This window comes from Choloepus didactylus, chromosome 11 (assembly GCF_015220235.1).
Source record: "Choloepus didactylus isolate mChoDid1 chromosome 11, mChoDid1.pri, whole genome shotgun sequence".
Classification (NCBI taxonomy): Eukaryota; Metazoa; Chordata; class Mammalia; order Pilosa; family Megalonychidae; genus Choloepus; species Choloepus didactylus.
Window position 1 is genome coordinate 15,769,636 of NC_051317.1, and position 16,424 is coordinate 15,786,059.

Sequence of the window (16,424 nt, forward strand, 5' to 3'; positions counted from 1 at the left end):
TATTGGTGTTTTATTAAACTAGATTAAAATATACATTTAGTAATGTCTGGTTTAGGCTTGTGAGGAATTAGGAAGAAAGATGGCATAGTTCTTAATGTGGTTTGGGGTTATTTTGACAGCCTACTTGTAAATTCCAAGTATTTCCTAGAAACCAGAAATGTTGAGTACTACTTCATTTTGGAAATGCAATTACACCTCCTAAGGGTTAATATCTTACTTTAGGTAAATCAAAGTTTTATGTATATGAAGTTGCCTACTATGCAAATAATTCAAATATGTTAATATTGCTTAAGTAATCCATCTCTTTATCTGTATGCATTGTGATTAATATAACCTGATCGCCATTATACAAAGGGTTGAAACTGTTGCAAGACTGATTAATCATTTCTGAACAATATGTACCCACTAGAAATCTCTTCCTCCCATGATTAATCATCTCAGATAAAGTCTTCAGATGGGGCAACACATCTTGCCCCAGTTTCCATTCGTGTTCTATTTTATATAGATCAAACAAATAGAAAATAATCATAAAGCTTACCTTTACCCAGGAGGCTTACTTAAACTGAGTTTAAATTGTTTAATGTATAGAACTAATTCAAAAACTCTTAAAGCAGTCTCTTCTGTAAAGACAGTCCAAGACATGTTTTAGTGAAACCCTGAGGTAATACATATTAGCCTAGTTCTTGTATTAAATTATTGGGAGAGCTTGATGTTTGTAAATGAATTATTTTCTCTTTTGAGGGTGCTTGCATTTTAGTATGGTAATAGAAGCATATAATTTTAAAGACTCACATTATTGTTCTCTTTTGATATTTAGCATAATGGGATACGGTATTGCAGTGGTTGGTTGCCTTTTAGGCTAGACAAATGTATTTCCAGGCTACAAGTGAACATGGTGCAAAGAGATGGTGTTAATTAACTTGGAAATGCATATTATTTGCTTTCTAATGACAGTTTATGTGTAGCTCTTTCTTCACCTTTGTATTCTCGGTTCCATTAACTCATATTCATCTGTTTATACTTTTCTTAAGGAAAGGTTTATTTGCTTAGATTCACGTATGGCCTGGAATGAAAAAGAATCTCTGGCTTTTATATTCATTGTGTTGTAAATTGTTAATATGCTTTAATGCAGGATTTACAGAAGCTTGACTTAAACTTTTTTTTTATTTATTTTATTGAGATAAATATTCACATACCATGCAGTCATACAAAACAAAGCATACATTCGATTGTTCACAGTACGATTACATAGTTGTGCGTTCATCACCAAAATCAATCCCTGACACCTTCATTACCACACACACAAAAATAACAAGAATAATAATTAAAGTGAAAAAGAGCAATTAAAGTAAAAAAGAGCACTGGGTGCCTTTGTTTGTTTGTTTGTTTGTTTGTTTCCTTCCCCCATTTTTCTACGCATCCATCCATAAACTAGACAAAGGGGAGTGTGGTCCATATGGCTTTTCCAATCACATTATCACCCCTCATGAGCTACATTTTTATACAATCGTCTTCGAGATTCATGGGTTCTGGGTTGTAGTTTGATAGTTTCAGGTTTTTACTGCTAGCTACTCCAATTCACTAGAACCTAAAAAGGGTTGTCTAAATTGTGCGTAAGAGTGCCCACCAGAGTGACCTCTTGGCTCCTTTTGGAATCTCTCTGCCTCTGTAGCTTATTTCATTTCCTTTCACATCCCCTTTTTGGTCAAGAAGATGTTCTCCATCCCACGATGTCAGGTCCAGATTCATCCCCGGGAGTCATATTCCATGTTGCCAGGGAGATTCACTCCCCCAGGTGTCTGATCCCACATAGAGGGGAGGGCAGTGATGTCACCTGCCAAGTTGGCTTAGCTAGAGAGAGAGGGCCACATCTGAGCAAGAGAGAAACATTTGGGAGGAGGCTCTTAGGCACAATTATGGGGAGGCCTAGCTTCTCCTTTGCAGCAGCAGTCTCCCCAAGGGCATGATTTAAACTTTTATGTAGCATACCTAAAGGAAAGAAAGTACAGTGCCTTGACTCTCACCTGTACTTTCACAGTTAACCCAAAGTAACAATAGCAAATCTTAAATGGCACAATTAAAAAATAATGAGGCATAGAGAGGTTAAGTAACTTACCCAGGGTCACACAGCTAGTAAGGTATAAAATCCATGCTCTTGACCACTGTACTCTTAATAAAACTGTTATCAGTTTTATATTATTGAATGCATTCAACCTTAAACTTGTTAAAATTACACTTTCAAGTGTAGTGATGGGGTTTTGTTTGTGTATGCAGTTTTTATTTTATTAGCATGAGTTCCTCTCTTAAAACAATATCCTGCCCCCTTTTACTTAAATAAATAGCTTGAACAATCCCAATTGAAGCAAACATTGTACTAAGGTGATGTTGTGAATATAGCACTTCTTTTGTCAATAAAAGCATGGCCAAATGAGTAAAAAGTTCATACAGAAATTTACTAGCTCTACTCTTAATATTATTGGCTATTTTCCTCTATGCTAGTCTGTGTGACTTTTTTTTTTTTAATAAATTTAATCTCATAAATTTTGGATTTTTACTTAAATTTTACTTAGGAGAGTATAGACTGTAGTTTGATTTTTATTTAACTGTTCCAAAAATGAACTAAAAGTGAGCTCAGAGCATTCTCTTGATTTGAGAATTCCAGGGCTCCCAGCAAGAAGTATAACCAATTTAGAGTTTCCTTCTTGCTTCTCAGAGTCCCAGGCTAGACCATAGTTGTTTAGCTGGAATCATATTTGATATGCAAAGTTGGTTGAAGGGAAGTTTTGATTGTAATTTCTGCGTGTCACCTGCAGACTGGCCAAGAGATGGATTTTAGTTTTTATATGGGAGTTTTATTTTTTTCTTGTCATCTTGTTAACACTTATGTAATATTCATGAGAAAGAATGATGTCCAGATGGAGATGGTACCTACAGATGTTAATCTGGATGGAAACAGATCAGCTCTAATTTGTTTCAGTTCATAGGTTCTGTGTATTTTGGAAAGTCTGCTACCCTTTTAGTTTTTTCTTTCTTAGCAGTGGCAACAAGTGGAAATGGAGACTTTGGTGACTGGAGTGCCTTCAACCAAGCCCCATCAGGCCCTGTGGCTTCTAGTGGCGAGCTCTTTGGTAGTGCCTCACAGCCAGCTATAGAACTCTTCAGTGGCTCACAACCAGCTTTAGGACCACCTCCAGCTGCCTCAAATTCTTCAGACCTATTTGATCTTATGGGCACATCCCAAGCAACCATGACATCTTCCCAGAGTATGAATTTCTCTATGATGAGCACTAATGCTGTAGGACTTGGTTTGCCCATGTCAAGATCACAGGTAAGTTGTCCACTTACTTCCTTGGAAATTATGGTTCTTGATCTTTGAGATATTCTAAATAATCTAATGGTAGATTAGCATAATGCAGAGAAAAAAAACAAGCAATTTCTATGTATGTTATTTTTTCACATTGCATTAACCTCACTCTTCCCTAGTATAGTCATTTGGGTTTCTGTGGAGCAAGGTCTTCCTGTCTTCCTTGTAGTTCCTGCAAAGCCAAACATGGTGCCTTGCACAGAGGAGGCACATGTTGAAAATTTATTGAATTGTGACAAAACTGGTATTTAATAATAATAAAAAAGAAAAAAAAGTTCTCTTAAGGAATAGAGGTACTGCTTCACCCATGGCAAACATTCACTCAGTAAAATCTCTGGTCATGTCTTTATAGCATTCTTACTGGTAATGTAGAAAATCCTTCTCTCAAATGGTGAATGTTTTTCCCTATTCTGGGCCTGCTCTACATTATATAAACATTGTATGGCTATGTATTCTTTCAACTCTGTCATTTTCCTAAGGAAAACAACTAAAATGGGAGGTTTTTAATTCACTTTTTTATAGTTAATTACCTAATATTAACTTAGAATTCAGGTAAGGCAGGGGTTAAATATAGGTGTTTGAGTTTTACCAGGAACTTACTACTTTTTGACTCAAACGATTGAGAATATTTGTTTATATTGCTAATTACTAACTTTAATGTGTAGATTCTCCTCTTTTGGGTGTTAGGATAAAAGAAGAGAAGAAAGAAGCAGAAAGGAACTGTTCTGTATAACGGATGTTAGAATGTCCGTTAAGAAAAAGGACATGAAACATATACCCCCACCAATAAATTGGACTGTGCAGCTCTGAACAAGCCAGTTTATTCTTTGAGTATCTTTTATGTGACTGAACCATAAAGCCACAGTCTGCTTTATTTGCTGTCTTAATTGTAACGGTGTTGCAATTCTTTCAGTGGTATATTTTAAATTATTCTTCCTACTCCTGTTTTTCTTACTCCTTTTTCTGTCCCTTTCATGGTTGTTCCCAGTAACCACCAGGCACCTCTGCTTCTTTCTCCTGAATTTCTTCTTTGTCCTCAGTTGGTCCACATATCAGTTTCTACAAATGTTGCTCACTGTAGGCAGTAGTAGTATACACAGAGCAGGGAAATGCCAGTCAAGGTATATATAATAATAATTTACTGTCTAATGTTTTTCCCCCTTTTATAACATGTTATAACCTGAATTCTGTTTTGTAAGAATCAGTTTCCACTTATGTATTTCCTTGAAGCTGGAGTTGGTACTAACCTTGGGCATTCTTTATACCACTAAATAATTTGGGACAAAGGATAACATTTGCCAGAAATGGTGACTTCTAGACTATGGGTGATGGCAGAATAATTGGTAATGTAGGTGTGTTGGTTTTTTTCCCACCCAAACATGATTTCGAATTCAGAGGAACCTCTTTGAGAAACTAGTGATTCAGATTGTTAAAGACATTAGTGTAGACCATTTGCATTTCTTTTTGGTTTTAGGAGTTCATTGCACAGTCTAGTATATAATTGGAATTATTGTGATTAATTTGCCATCTGTAATCTTCATCGACTGATAACGTGAATAGATGCTTAATTTTTAGAACATTTTTGTATTTTCCAGCCTTTGCAAAATGTTAGCACAGTGCTGCAGAAGCCTAATCCTCTCTATAATCAGAATACAGATATGGTCCAGAAATCAGTCAGCAAAACCCTGCCCTCCACTTGGTCTGACCCCAGTGTAAACATCAGCCTAGACAACTTACTCCCTGGTATGCAGCCTTCCAAACCCCAGCAGCCATCGCTTAATACAATGATTCAACAACAGAGTAAGTTACTGCAAGACATCCCATTTCTTTGTGTACTTGTAATTTTTTGCCCTGATGACAGGACTACTACAAGCCATGAAATAAAATTACATAACATAAACAGTAGTGAAGTTGAGTGTGCGTTCACTTAAGATCTTTTCACATAATACTCACTTGACAGTTTCTTCTGGCACATTAAATTATTCTGTATTCTACTCTTGGCATGGTAATGTTTATTGTATTGTGAGTTTGGGGAGCTGTCTTTGCTACTAAAATAAAATATATTCGTTCCAAAAATTCTTTTAAATATAGGTAAATATGATGAAGAAAGAAATCTGAATTCCACAATCCAGAAATAATCACTATTAATACATATTTCTGTCTTTTCTAAGCACAATTGTAATACTTGGGATCATTCTGTCCATATAGTTTTGTTTCTTGCTATTCTCATTCAGCATTAAATTATGAGCATTTTTCCTGTATTGGATATTTTTAGGAAAAAGCTGACTTTCAGATCTGTATAGTATTCTATCATATTAAAGTACAATTCTGCCATTGTTATTTAAATTGTTTCCAGTTTTTTATTATTATAAATAATTCCATGATTTTGTGTAAATCGTTGCCCTTAAATTTTTTGTTATTATAATGTTCTTAAAATAGAGTTACTGAGTCATAGGTATAAACTTTTTTAAGGCTTTTGATACACAATAGTTCTTAACAACTTGTTAGGTAGGAGTCAACAATAGATTTTGTAGGAATGACTTAAAAGTGTCTCATGTTTTTTCCTACCCCACTCCTCTTACTGTTTCTGTATCTGTCTGGGAAACTTGGATTAGCAGTCACTCCGTATTTCTCGAGTAATCAGTGCAAGTTAATTGACTTATCCTATAAAATTCCTATAAAGGAATTTTATTGGGGCCAGAAGTTATTGGTGGTCAGAAAGATTATGCTATAGTTCTGCTCTGTGAGTCTAAGCATTCAGTGTGGTTAAGTTCTTTTCTCTTCTGGTAGGTCTGCAACAGCCTATGAATGTGATGACGCAAAATTTTGGAGCTGTGAACCTCAGTTCTCCATCGAACATGCTTCCTGTCCGGCCCCAAACCAACCCTTTGATGACGGGAGCCGTGCCTCTGAGCATGCCCAGTGTGATGACTGGCACCATGGGAATGGCCCCTCTTGGAAATGCTCCGATGATGAATCAGGGCATGATGGGCGTGAACATGAACATCGGGATGTCAACTGCTGGGATGGGCCTGACCAGCACGATGGGAATGGGCATGCCCAACGTAGCCATGTCTTCTGGAACTGTGCAACCCAAGCAAGATGCCTTTGCAAATTTCGCCAACTTTAGCAAATAAGAGATTGTAATGAAACAGATTGAATGAAGGATTTTTAGCTGTGCAGATAGGTGATGCTGGGATGGAAGAAGCTAATCAACTCCCCTTTCTTTTATCAATTAATTAAAATAAACCTACATAAGAACCAAAAAGGCTGTTTTATGAAAGTGAAAAGCGTAGTATTCCAGATGGACAGGCAAGGGCACTTTAGATAAGGCAGTCCAAATCATTTTTCCCAGTGAGAATAGACCACAGATGGTGTAGTGAGACCATTGAAAGCCTTTATAAATTGAAGAGCCCGCTTTAACATCATTTGTGGGAAGACTGGTATAGGGCTGAATAAATGTGTTTGAATCTCTAATTTTGTACTTTTTGTTTTCTGAGGAACTTGATTTTTCTGTCCCTGAATTGCCTTGTCACAATCAGGTCTATTCCTTTTACTACCACTCTTGAATCCATATATGAAATCATTAAAGTTGGATGATCAGTTTTTTATAAAAAAATATATATATATATTTTTGTCCAAAAAGGCATACATATGTGATTATGGCTAAATCAAAGGTAACTGGAATGTATATACTTTTGCTAATGTTCCAGCAACACTGCTGTTGTATTATCCAAATTTTTATTGTAACAAAACCTCTTTAAACAATTGGTGATAGCTAGGGGGCTTTTCCCACATCTTCTGCTATAATTATCTTGTGCAGAAGTAGGAAAAATATTTTTTTCAGGACTGCTGTATGGTTTCCTTTAAAAAAATGAATAAAAATAAAAAAAAAATGAAACCTCCAGTATTTTTTGTTTGTTTTTTAGCAGCCATTATTTATAATTTGCAGTGATTAACTTGGCAAAGCTTCCTTTGGTGATTATCCCTGTAGCCATCGTTTTAATAGTCAATGCCAGTCAAAAAAGAAAAATATTTATTTTTTATTTTGGTGTATTTTCAAAAAATTGAAAACATAGAAATCCACTAAAACCTTAAGTTAAATATAAATATTAAAAGTCAACAATGTTGGGTTTTAAATTTTTCGCAGTATTTGTTTTGTTTTGGTTTTGAGTGTATATAATATGGCATTAGCAAGCTATGGTTCCACTAGAGAGGACTTAAATATATATTATTAAAGGAGACCTGTAGCAGTCAAAGATTTTATTGATTTAATGAAAAATAAAGGAAATTAATTAAAATGTTTTTGTTTTCCTGCTGTAATTCTTCATTAAGCTCACATGGAAATCATGATTCTAGAGTTTGGAATGCAAAATTAATTGTTTCTCCCTCAAGCTGGGAATATTTTTTAAAACAAATACTATAATATAGATATCAAATTATTACCTCCTGATTTTATGTTGAAAATTTTTTATTAAATTGATAAAACTTTGTTTCCATTGTATTCATAATGTTCTGTTATACATAACATTAAAATGTTCATTAAAATCAATATTGAACTGCTCTTCCTTTCATTCTGTTAGACATTTCAGACCGTTTGGGGAAAAAATAATTATAATTTGGGCAAAGTAATTTTTATAAATAATTTAAAGTTGTTTAATGACTTCTCTATTCTTTCCTATCAGAATCTACTGTTAGGAATTAAAAATGAAGCAGCAAAGATATCCTGACCTGCTCCATTCTTGCTAATGTTCCATCTACAACATTTCTAATTAGGCGGAAATTCATGTACTTCAGCTAAGTGGTAATGAAAAGTGATTCATTTGCTGAATAAGAGATGAGAGAGTGTAATTAGCTGACTGCAGTTTTTAATCTTTCAGCAATTCAGTGTGTTTAAATTAGTTTCAAAGTATAGGAGCTTTCAAATGTTGTTACTTCAGAGCAATCAAACCGAGCTCTGGTGGTGGCATAGAATATCTTCACTGATATTTTGTTTTTGAACCTCTGTGCTTGAGGAACTTTTAAAAATAAAATTGGACTATATCTCTAAGGTGTTTTCCATACCATGCCTTCCTATGTGGTATTTCTGAGAATACAAGGGAGCTCCCGTCTCCGTTTTAATTGAACCCCAACATACAGTTTGCTGTCTTTTCTGTATTTTTTGTTTTGCCTGTGAAAGAAAAAACAAGAATCGCCGCACTTGGAGGTCTGTCCAATTTAATTTGCTCTGTCTGAAAGGGTTACTAAGTGATACTTTGAAGAAAGGCACAAATACCCTGAAAACGTTTGGAATTGACAAGAAAATACTCCTTGTTTCTTTTATAACCTATTTGTGGCCCTTCTGTTCATCCTATACCACTTTCCTTTTTAAACCCAAGCTTCTATGCTTGAATCTGTATTTCACACTGCCTAATGTCAGGCAGGTGGGGGCCAAAATAAGTCAGTTTTAGCAATGTATATATGGTAATGTAGACTCACAGCCAATCCAGATTCATTTTTGTTTCCCTTCTCTTAATTTTTACTTCTGGTAAGATCTTCAGCAACCCTAAATACACAGTGTTTTGTTGTCCAGTACTTTGGTTGGATGTTTCCTGTTATGGTGAAAATAAATTGCTTGAATGATAATATCCTTAATGCTGTTGGTTTGGGGGTAGTTGCTAGTAAGCCGAAGCGTATAATTACTTATATTTGAAGGAAAGGGTTAATTTTTTTTCTCAAATATTTATGAAACACAGTAGTTTTCCTTCCTTAGCAGGTGAATTAATCCCAAATCCTTCCTTGATTCAGGACTTTAAATTGTCTCATCATGAAGATCAGTCATGGTGCATGTTATGATATTAGGAAAGAAGACAAATAAGCACAGAGCAGTCCATATATTAAGTGGACTTCTGAAATAATCTAGCTTTGTACTTCAGCTCTCCTGGGAGACAGCATTGCATTGTGGAAAGAGCATGGGCTTGGAAGCAGATCTAATGCCATTTCAACCACTCACTTTCTGTGTGACCTTGGTCAATTTACCTGACCTCTCTGGGCCCTAATAAATTTTTTTTTCAGAAACGAACTTAAAAAATCTTGAAGTGTTGAGATAAATAAAATGATGAGACTGACCCACACTAACATGCTAGAAATGTTTCTCTGCCTCTTATGTTTATTTATGTAAATGTGCTGGCCTATTGAGAACTTTATTTATGCCAGTCCCTGGATGTCTTTTAATACAGGCAGCAAACCCAAAATTTAGTATCCCTGCTTTATTCCCAAAGCAGCGTATAGCTAAGAAAATTTGAGAAATGGTTCCACTTAATTGGCTTCTAATTGAGGATTTTATCTGTCTGAATTTAACTCCACACTTTTTTTTAAATGGGCAGGGAAATTGTAAATGTGCTGTTTTGTGAATATATTGATTGACTTCTTACCACATTGGTGCAGATGTGAAGGGAAGTGTGATCCTCTTGGTTCAGTGTTTGCCCCACAAATAACCCTCATTAGGTTGTTCTCAGCTTTTAGAAGCAGTAGGGATCACTGGTTTTTGTTTTTGTTTTTGTTTTTTGTTTTTATTTATTCATTAACTTCTTGCAATTTTGTCAACTAAGATCTTGCTATTGTTCTAATACCCGGGTAAGCAATCAGATATAAAGACTAACAAAAATAATCCATGAAATAAGACTTTTTGTTGCTGTTTAGTTTAATTCTTGTCTTCCTTCTTTAGTAATGACAGTGTTGCCAAGTCATTGTTCTCTCTCAGACCTAATAAGGTAGCTCCTGGCACCTTTGCTTGAAGTGTACTTGCCTGAGTGAGTGGAGAATCAGGTGGTCAGTTCAGATGCTCACCTTCTTAGGGATTTTGGAGAGATTGGAAATTCCTGGTGGGCAAAAATGGGCTTCATTTGTTACAACTCTAAAATAAGTGTCATTATTTTTAAATAATTGAGTTTTGGACTGTCAAAGCCCTACATTATTTCTTCACTTGATGTTTCTTAACTGTATGTCTTGCACTTTTTTTTAATTTTGTAGTGAGGTAAGAATGCTTAGAGTTGGTAATATGGAGACATTTTATCTCAGGACCCCTTTACATCCTTAAAAGTTATTGAGGATCCTCTGTGGGTTATAGCTATCAGTATTTACTGTGTTAGACATGGAAACTGAGTAACTTTAAAAATATTAGTTTATGATTTTAGAATTGCAAACTCATTACATGTTAATATAAATTGTAATTTGTAATTTTATTTAAAAACTATATGTTTATAAATTTCTTTAATATCTGAATTAATAGAATACTAATGGATTGTTCTACCTGCTTCTGCATTCAGTCTGCTGTGATACATGGTTTTGATGAAATTATATGAAAACTGTCTGGCAGGGATAAGTGGCTGGAAAGGGGAGAAACTTCCAGGTTTCCTGAAAGGGTCTTGGGGCTCCCTGGTGGTCCTTAGACCGCCCTTTGCAAACCACTGCTGTAGAGAATTAAGATATATGATTGGATGTTTCCTAGATTATTGTGTGTCCATTTACTTGGTTTATTTTGGATACAAGGCGATCTGCATAAGATACAAAGAATTTAGTTTTGCCTTTCACTTCAGGCAAAAACAAACTGCCTGTCATATGAAATTGCTCTCTCGATGAATATTAAAAAAAAAAAAAAAAAAAGACACCATAGATTTTTCTCAGTCTTCAAGGTTATTTCTTTTGATACACAGTGCATGCTTCTTAGCCTTTATAATTGTGAAGAAGTAAGTTTCTTACCCACTTTGGTTTCTTTTGGAAAATGGACTGGGTCTTGAACACTTGGTGAGTTGTGAATCTTTCAAAATTCGTTTTAGGTCCTTTGAGAGGTGAGATTAAAATGAGTCAAACCTGAAGGCTTTTGACTTGTTTGCAAGGGGTCTGGACACTGTATACTTTGTATTTTTCTGACAAACACTTTACGGGAGGATGTTGCTATAGAAATAGTACATCCATATTCACAGTATTTATGTAATCCTAGATAAATATGATCCCTGAGATTGGGGGGATAATCTGGCAAGTTTTCTATCCGTTTCATGGAAACAGCAGTACCAAGCTCTGTACTGGAAATCTTGTGAACATCAACTTGCTTAATTCTCATAACCTATGAAAAACAATGACCTCCTTCTTATAGGTGCAGAGCAGAAGAGTCAGATAAAATGGGCAAAGGTAGCTTTGAGAATATTGTGCAGGGTCCCCAAAATGGAGACTTGGTTCGTTTCCAGTAACTAGTCACCAGTGTATAATGGACCTCAGGATGTCCATTTGGCAGGGTTGTAACCAAGGAAAGAGGAAGGAAATCCCAGGCAGAAGTCCTCATCTCAAGAGCTTCACTTCAAAAACAAGAGCACATAGTAGGCACAAAATTAATTTTTGTTAATGAATGAAACATAAAAGACGTGACCTTAGGTCTCTAATAATTTATAATCCAGTTTTATTAAACTTTTAAAAATGCAATTAAATATAAGTACTGGCCTGAGTTCCAGTATTCATAGGTTTTTCTTCATGGTATTTTTCACTTCTCAATCATCAAAAAATGAATCAAGGAAAACAATATCAAAACAATCATAATCTTCCAAGGTAGGAAATGAGATTCAGCTGCAAAGGAGAGAGGACCACTACCCAAATTTCCTTTAATGTGTTTATGTTTATCATGTACCTACTGCCTGCACAACCTTTTGTTATGTGCTGTTGTAATTACAACAGAAGTTTACCCATAAGATCACCGTGTGGCATTGTGTGCATGTGTGTTAAGAAGGAGACAATCAGAGAGCTGTGATAGAGAAGAGGGGGAGAAGACCTGATGTAGGTAGAGTGACCCAGAAGGCCTCTCAGAGAAGGTAGCTTTTAAGCAGAGTCTGAAGAATGAGGGGAAGGAGCTAGCCCTGCTGGGCCAGAAAAGTCATTCACCCATGGAGAACTGCACATGTGAGGATCCCAAGTGGAGAAAAAACTTAGGATGGTTTTGGAACTGTCAGAAGTTGAGTTAGTGTGGCTGTAGCTTAACGTAAAAGGAGTCAAACTGGAGAGAGAATTGGAGAGGATATGTAATAATTGGTGTTTGGGGTGCTGGGAGGAGTAATGACTTCACTCTCCTTGAACGTTCTGTAGCAAATGGGCCCTCAGAACGGACTGTTTTGATATTGTTTTCCTTGATTCATTTTTTGGTGATTGAGAAGTGGAAAACTGGCTATAATTTGATATTTATGTGATCCTCAATACACTCATTAATAATTAATTTATATGTGAAAGATGTGGGGTTTTTTAAATATCCAAGGGGCCATTTATAAATGCAAGTGGAGTATTTCAAATAGTGATAACTTGCATTTGCATATTTTATTTTACAGAGTGAACTCACACTCATTTCCTCCCAGGTGCTCACAGTAACTCTAAGCTAAGAAGGTAAGACAGTTATCCCCTCCTTACAGTTGAGGAAACTGAGGCTCAGAGGGATCAAGGATAAGTAGTGAAGCCAGGTTTCTTAGGACAGTCTTTGGAATCCAAATCCAATTTCATTCCACTTCCCTCATTACTCCTCTATTACTATATGAGACCTTTTAATTTAAAGATTGTATGTGTCGTACAGATAACCTGTCAGCCTTTTCTCGTATATCCCCCATTTCTGACCAGTTACCATATAATGTTCCACACATAGTAGGCAACTAGTACGTGGTTGTTAACTAATATGTCTTTTAGGGAATCGCTGAAATGTTTTTGTAATCTATTTGTATTTCCTAAAGGTCACCAGTGGGGAGATGAGCCACGGAGCAAACAAAAACTTAGCTCTTTTGAAAGGTAAACCTTTTTGTTTGTTTTGTAGTAATGTTGACATAATTTAGCATAAGACATTAGCCATATTCTGAAAGCCAAAAAATCCAGCCGATTTGGAGAAGCATAATACAAAGGCAAATCCGGTGATTAAAAGATATGTTCAGATAAACCATGGGCTAAAGACCTAGGAGTGCTAGTTAGGTGTCATTTCAGAAAATGGACTGCAGTGTTTTCTAGAGTTGTGTGCTCTTGAATTTTTTTTTTCCTTTTGCCCTTGTGATTCACACATTTGAGAAACAGAATTGAGATGCCAGGCCACCAAATAAATGTAGAAATAGAATTTCTAGATTTAAGGTGTCCTTAAGGGAATATTTGAATTGATATCTTTAGAATAGGTTTCCAGAGGGCATTTACAAATAACTGGCATTTCAAAAACCCTACTTCCATTGCCAATATTTGAACTTCTTTGTTTTTAATGGGAAAAAGTACTATTTTAATAGAAAATATAAAACTAGGTTTGAGGCACAGGTTACACAAAGAACCATTTTTCAAGTCATCTTTTAGAAGAAAGTGATAAGATTAGATAAAAGAAATATTATTGAAGTGCCTTTCATTTTAATTAGGTTTATGAGTTTGTCTGTTGGACCTAATTCCTATAATGAACCAAGGAAAGGATACTGTAGCTGAGAAATCTGTCAGTGGTTAACTTTTTGCATGTCTTTAATTCTTCCAACATGTGAGTATGTATATGCATATAACCACACATACGGGATCTGTCTATATATGTAAATACATAATAAAGGTTGGCTCTTAAATACTGTCTCTTCACCAAATTTTTTAGCTGCCCCAAGAGTTCTCAGATCTGAATGATAAAAAGGGTGCCATAAGGTGCTGCTTTAGTAATTAACGGGTTCTTTAATAAGGCCTCAATTACTTTGTTTCATGGTGAGGGAAAAAAAAAATATGTTCCAAGACAGAGTTACATTCGACATCTGGGAACCTCCTAACAGCTGGCTACCTAATGAATATGCATCTGCTTAAGAGGCTGTAGACCATTAATAAACCAATAGATGTAAAGCAGAAGCAATCTTTGTCAGCTTCAAATGAGATTGGGTGCAATGTGCTGTGAAGTGTCACTGTCACATTGAATCGCGTTTCGGAGGTTAACAGTCGACTGTTAGCTACTCATGTCTTTTTATCTCTACACCTCTGCTAACATTCTTCCTAAACTGGTGGCCGCATTTCTCATGTACATTTCTTTCTGGAGCCTGATGTGAGGCTTACAATGTCTGTGTTTCAAAAATGGCTTCCATTTTGTCCCACTAAATCATGTGTTTGCCAAGGTTCTTTGAAACAAAGCAGTCATCTACAGATGGGAAAGGCTGGAAATAGCAGGATCAAATTATGCGAGATGGACTTGAAGTGAATGAGAAAATTCCTAGAATGAATTTTGTGTCTGCAGGAAACTTGGGAACATTATTTGTTGAGTCCATCTGGGGCACCTCTTTCTCCCCTGGCAGCCAGTGAATCCTGTGTTAAGAACCATTCTAAATGGGACCCTCCAGTAAACTGTGCACTCCTGCAGCAGGTGTGTGTTCGGGAACACACTTCCCATGGTTTATTGGTTGAGATGTCTTGCGGGACGTAATCAGAGGAGACTTGTTGGAGATTATATCCTAGGCCGGTGGAGACTGGACCTACAAGAGCCTGCACTCTCACAGCCAAACACGTACCCATCACTCTGCTCTTATCATAGTGCTTGCAAATATGTTTGGGGGGAATATTAAGGGCAAGGACAAAGACCAGGAAATTCAATTGTTGGGGGAGTTCTTTAAACTACCTTCTGTATTTCATTTGGTTCACTTTGGGTTCCTGTTCTGCTTACCTTGAACCAGGGCCCTCGATCACACTTTGTTTTTTCCCCTCAGCCTTTTCAAGGAGAAAGCCCAATGAGATCTTAAACTTTATTCTTTTTATTTCAATTTTCCCCCTCATTTTATAGCTGGAAAATAAATGAAAATGCACACCATGGGAATTGGAAATTTCAAAGACCAATTTCAAATTGGTCTTTGAAAAAATCCACAGTATTGAATGCATACGTGAAAGCATGTGAGCTCTCAGTTGTGGGAGCAACTCCTTTGTTAAAGAAAAGAAAACATCACCTTGAATTCCTACACATATTATTACTTTATTTGTGGGAGAATAAGATCTATTTTTCCCCCAAAACTGTATAAAAATTACCATCAAGACCACTACTCCATCTAATATGTTCATATTACAAATGGAAGGTCAAACACCAGAAGCTTGAAATGATGGATTGGCTCTCAATGACAGAGGGAAGTGGTTTTGTCAGGAAGGACAGCATATATTGTGCATATAAATATGGTAATAGTCTGTACAATAATTCAGTAGAAATTATATATTTATCAATGCAATAAAAGTCTACTACCCCTGGGTGAGCGGGAAGATATTTATCTGGAAGAATTCCAATGCCATACTCAGGCAGACACTAGAACTTGTATCATTTTCAATACAAGTATGTTGAAAAGCTAATTGTTCTTTTTTATGAAAAGAAATTTCTCATAAAGTTGGCATGCATCTTTTACACCTAGATAGCTTAGAGACCAGCAAATACATGGCTTAAACCCAGGTAATGTGAATAATACCTTCATTCACCCCTTGTAACATATTTGCAAACCAACTTCCTTTTATTATTGATTTACACACATTCCAAGCTCCAAAATTAATTTGAAGCAGGTTCTGTCCATTTAGGTTGGGAATACAATCTGGGACCATGGCCTTTTTCTGTGTCCGAGGTTAACCGACCTTGGGGTATGAATGGATGACATTAAAAAACTTAACAGAGTCAAAACTAGAACTGTGGGTTTGTTAGCCCTGTCTTTAGGGCCCAGACACTGAGCTAATGGGTTCAGATAACAGGATGAACACAGTCACCTAAAACGTTCTGCCAAGAGACTTATAAGGGAGATGTCGTCCGTTTTATCTTCATCTGTGAACTGAGAAGGTTGGGAATGAGACTGATGCAAAAAAAAAAAAAAAAGAGAGAGAGAGAGATTGAGAGAGAAGTGAAGCTTGGGTACAAAGATTTTGTGGGCTGGTAAACCATATGGCAATTGTGAAGGGTGTGGCTGTTGTAGTAATTGCCAAAATTAGGGATGTTTCCTCCTTTTGGACACTTTTTTGTTTGTTTCATTTAATCTTTTTTATTAAATTCAGTTTTATTGAGATATATTCACATACCATACAATCATCCATGGTGTACAATCTA

At 36.0% G+C, this 16,424-nt stretch overlaps 1 protein-coding gene across 4 annotated transcripts in view; it reads left to right on the plus strand.

Annotated features, from left to right (window-relative positions):
* The window catches only part of CLINT1 (clathrin interactor 1), a 75,769-nt gene extending 68,476 nt beyond the window's left edge, over positions 1-7,293 (plus strand). For 2 of the 4 annotated variants that reach the window (XM_037798843.1, XM_037798845.1), the window contains 3 exons: positions 3,036-3,328; positions 4,960-5,164; positions 6,155-7,293. In XM_037798843.1, the coding sequence (XP_037654771.1) occupies positions 3,036-3,328; positions 4,960-5,164; positions 6,155-6,501 (845 nt within the window). In that variant the 3' untranslated portion in view covers positions 6,502-7,293. The remainder of the gene's footprint in view (positions 1-3,035; positions 3,329-4,959; positions 5,165-6,154) is intronic. The other 2 variants (XM_037798844.1, XM_037798846.1) reach the window with 2 other exon arrangements.
* Positions 7,294-16,424: the final 9,131 nt, after the last annotated feature.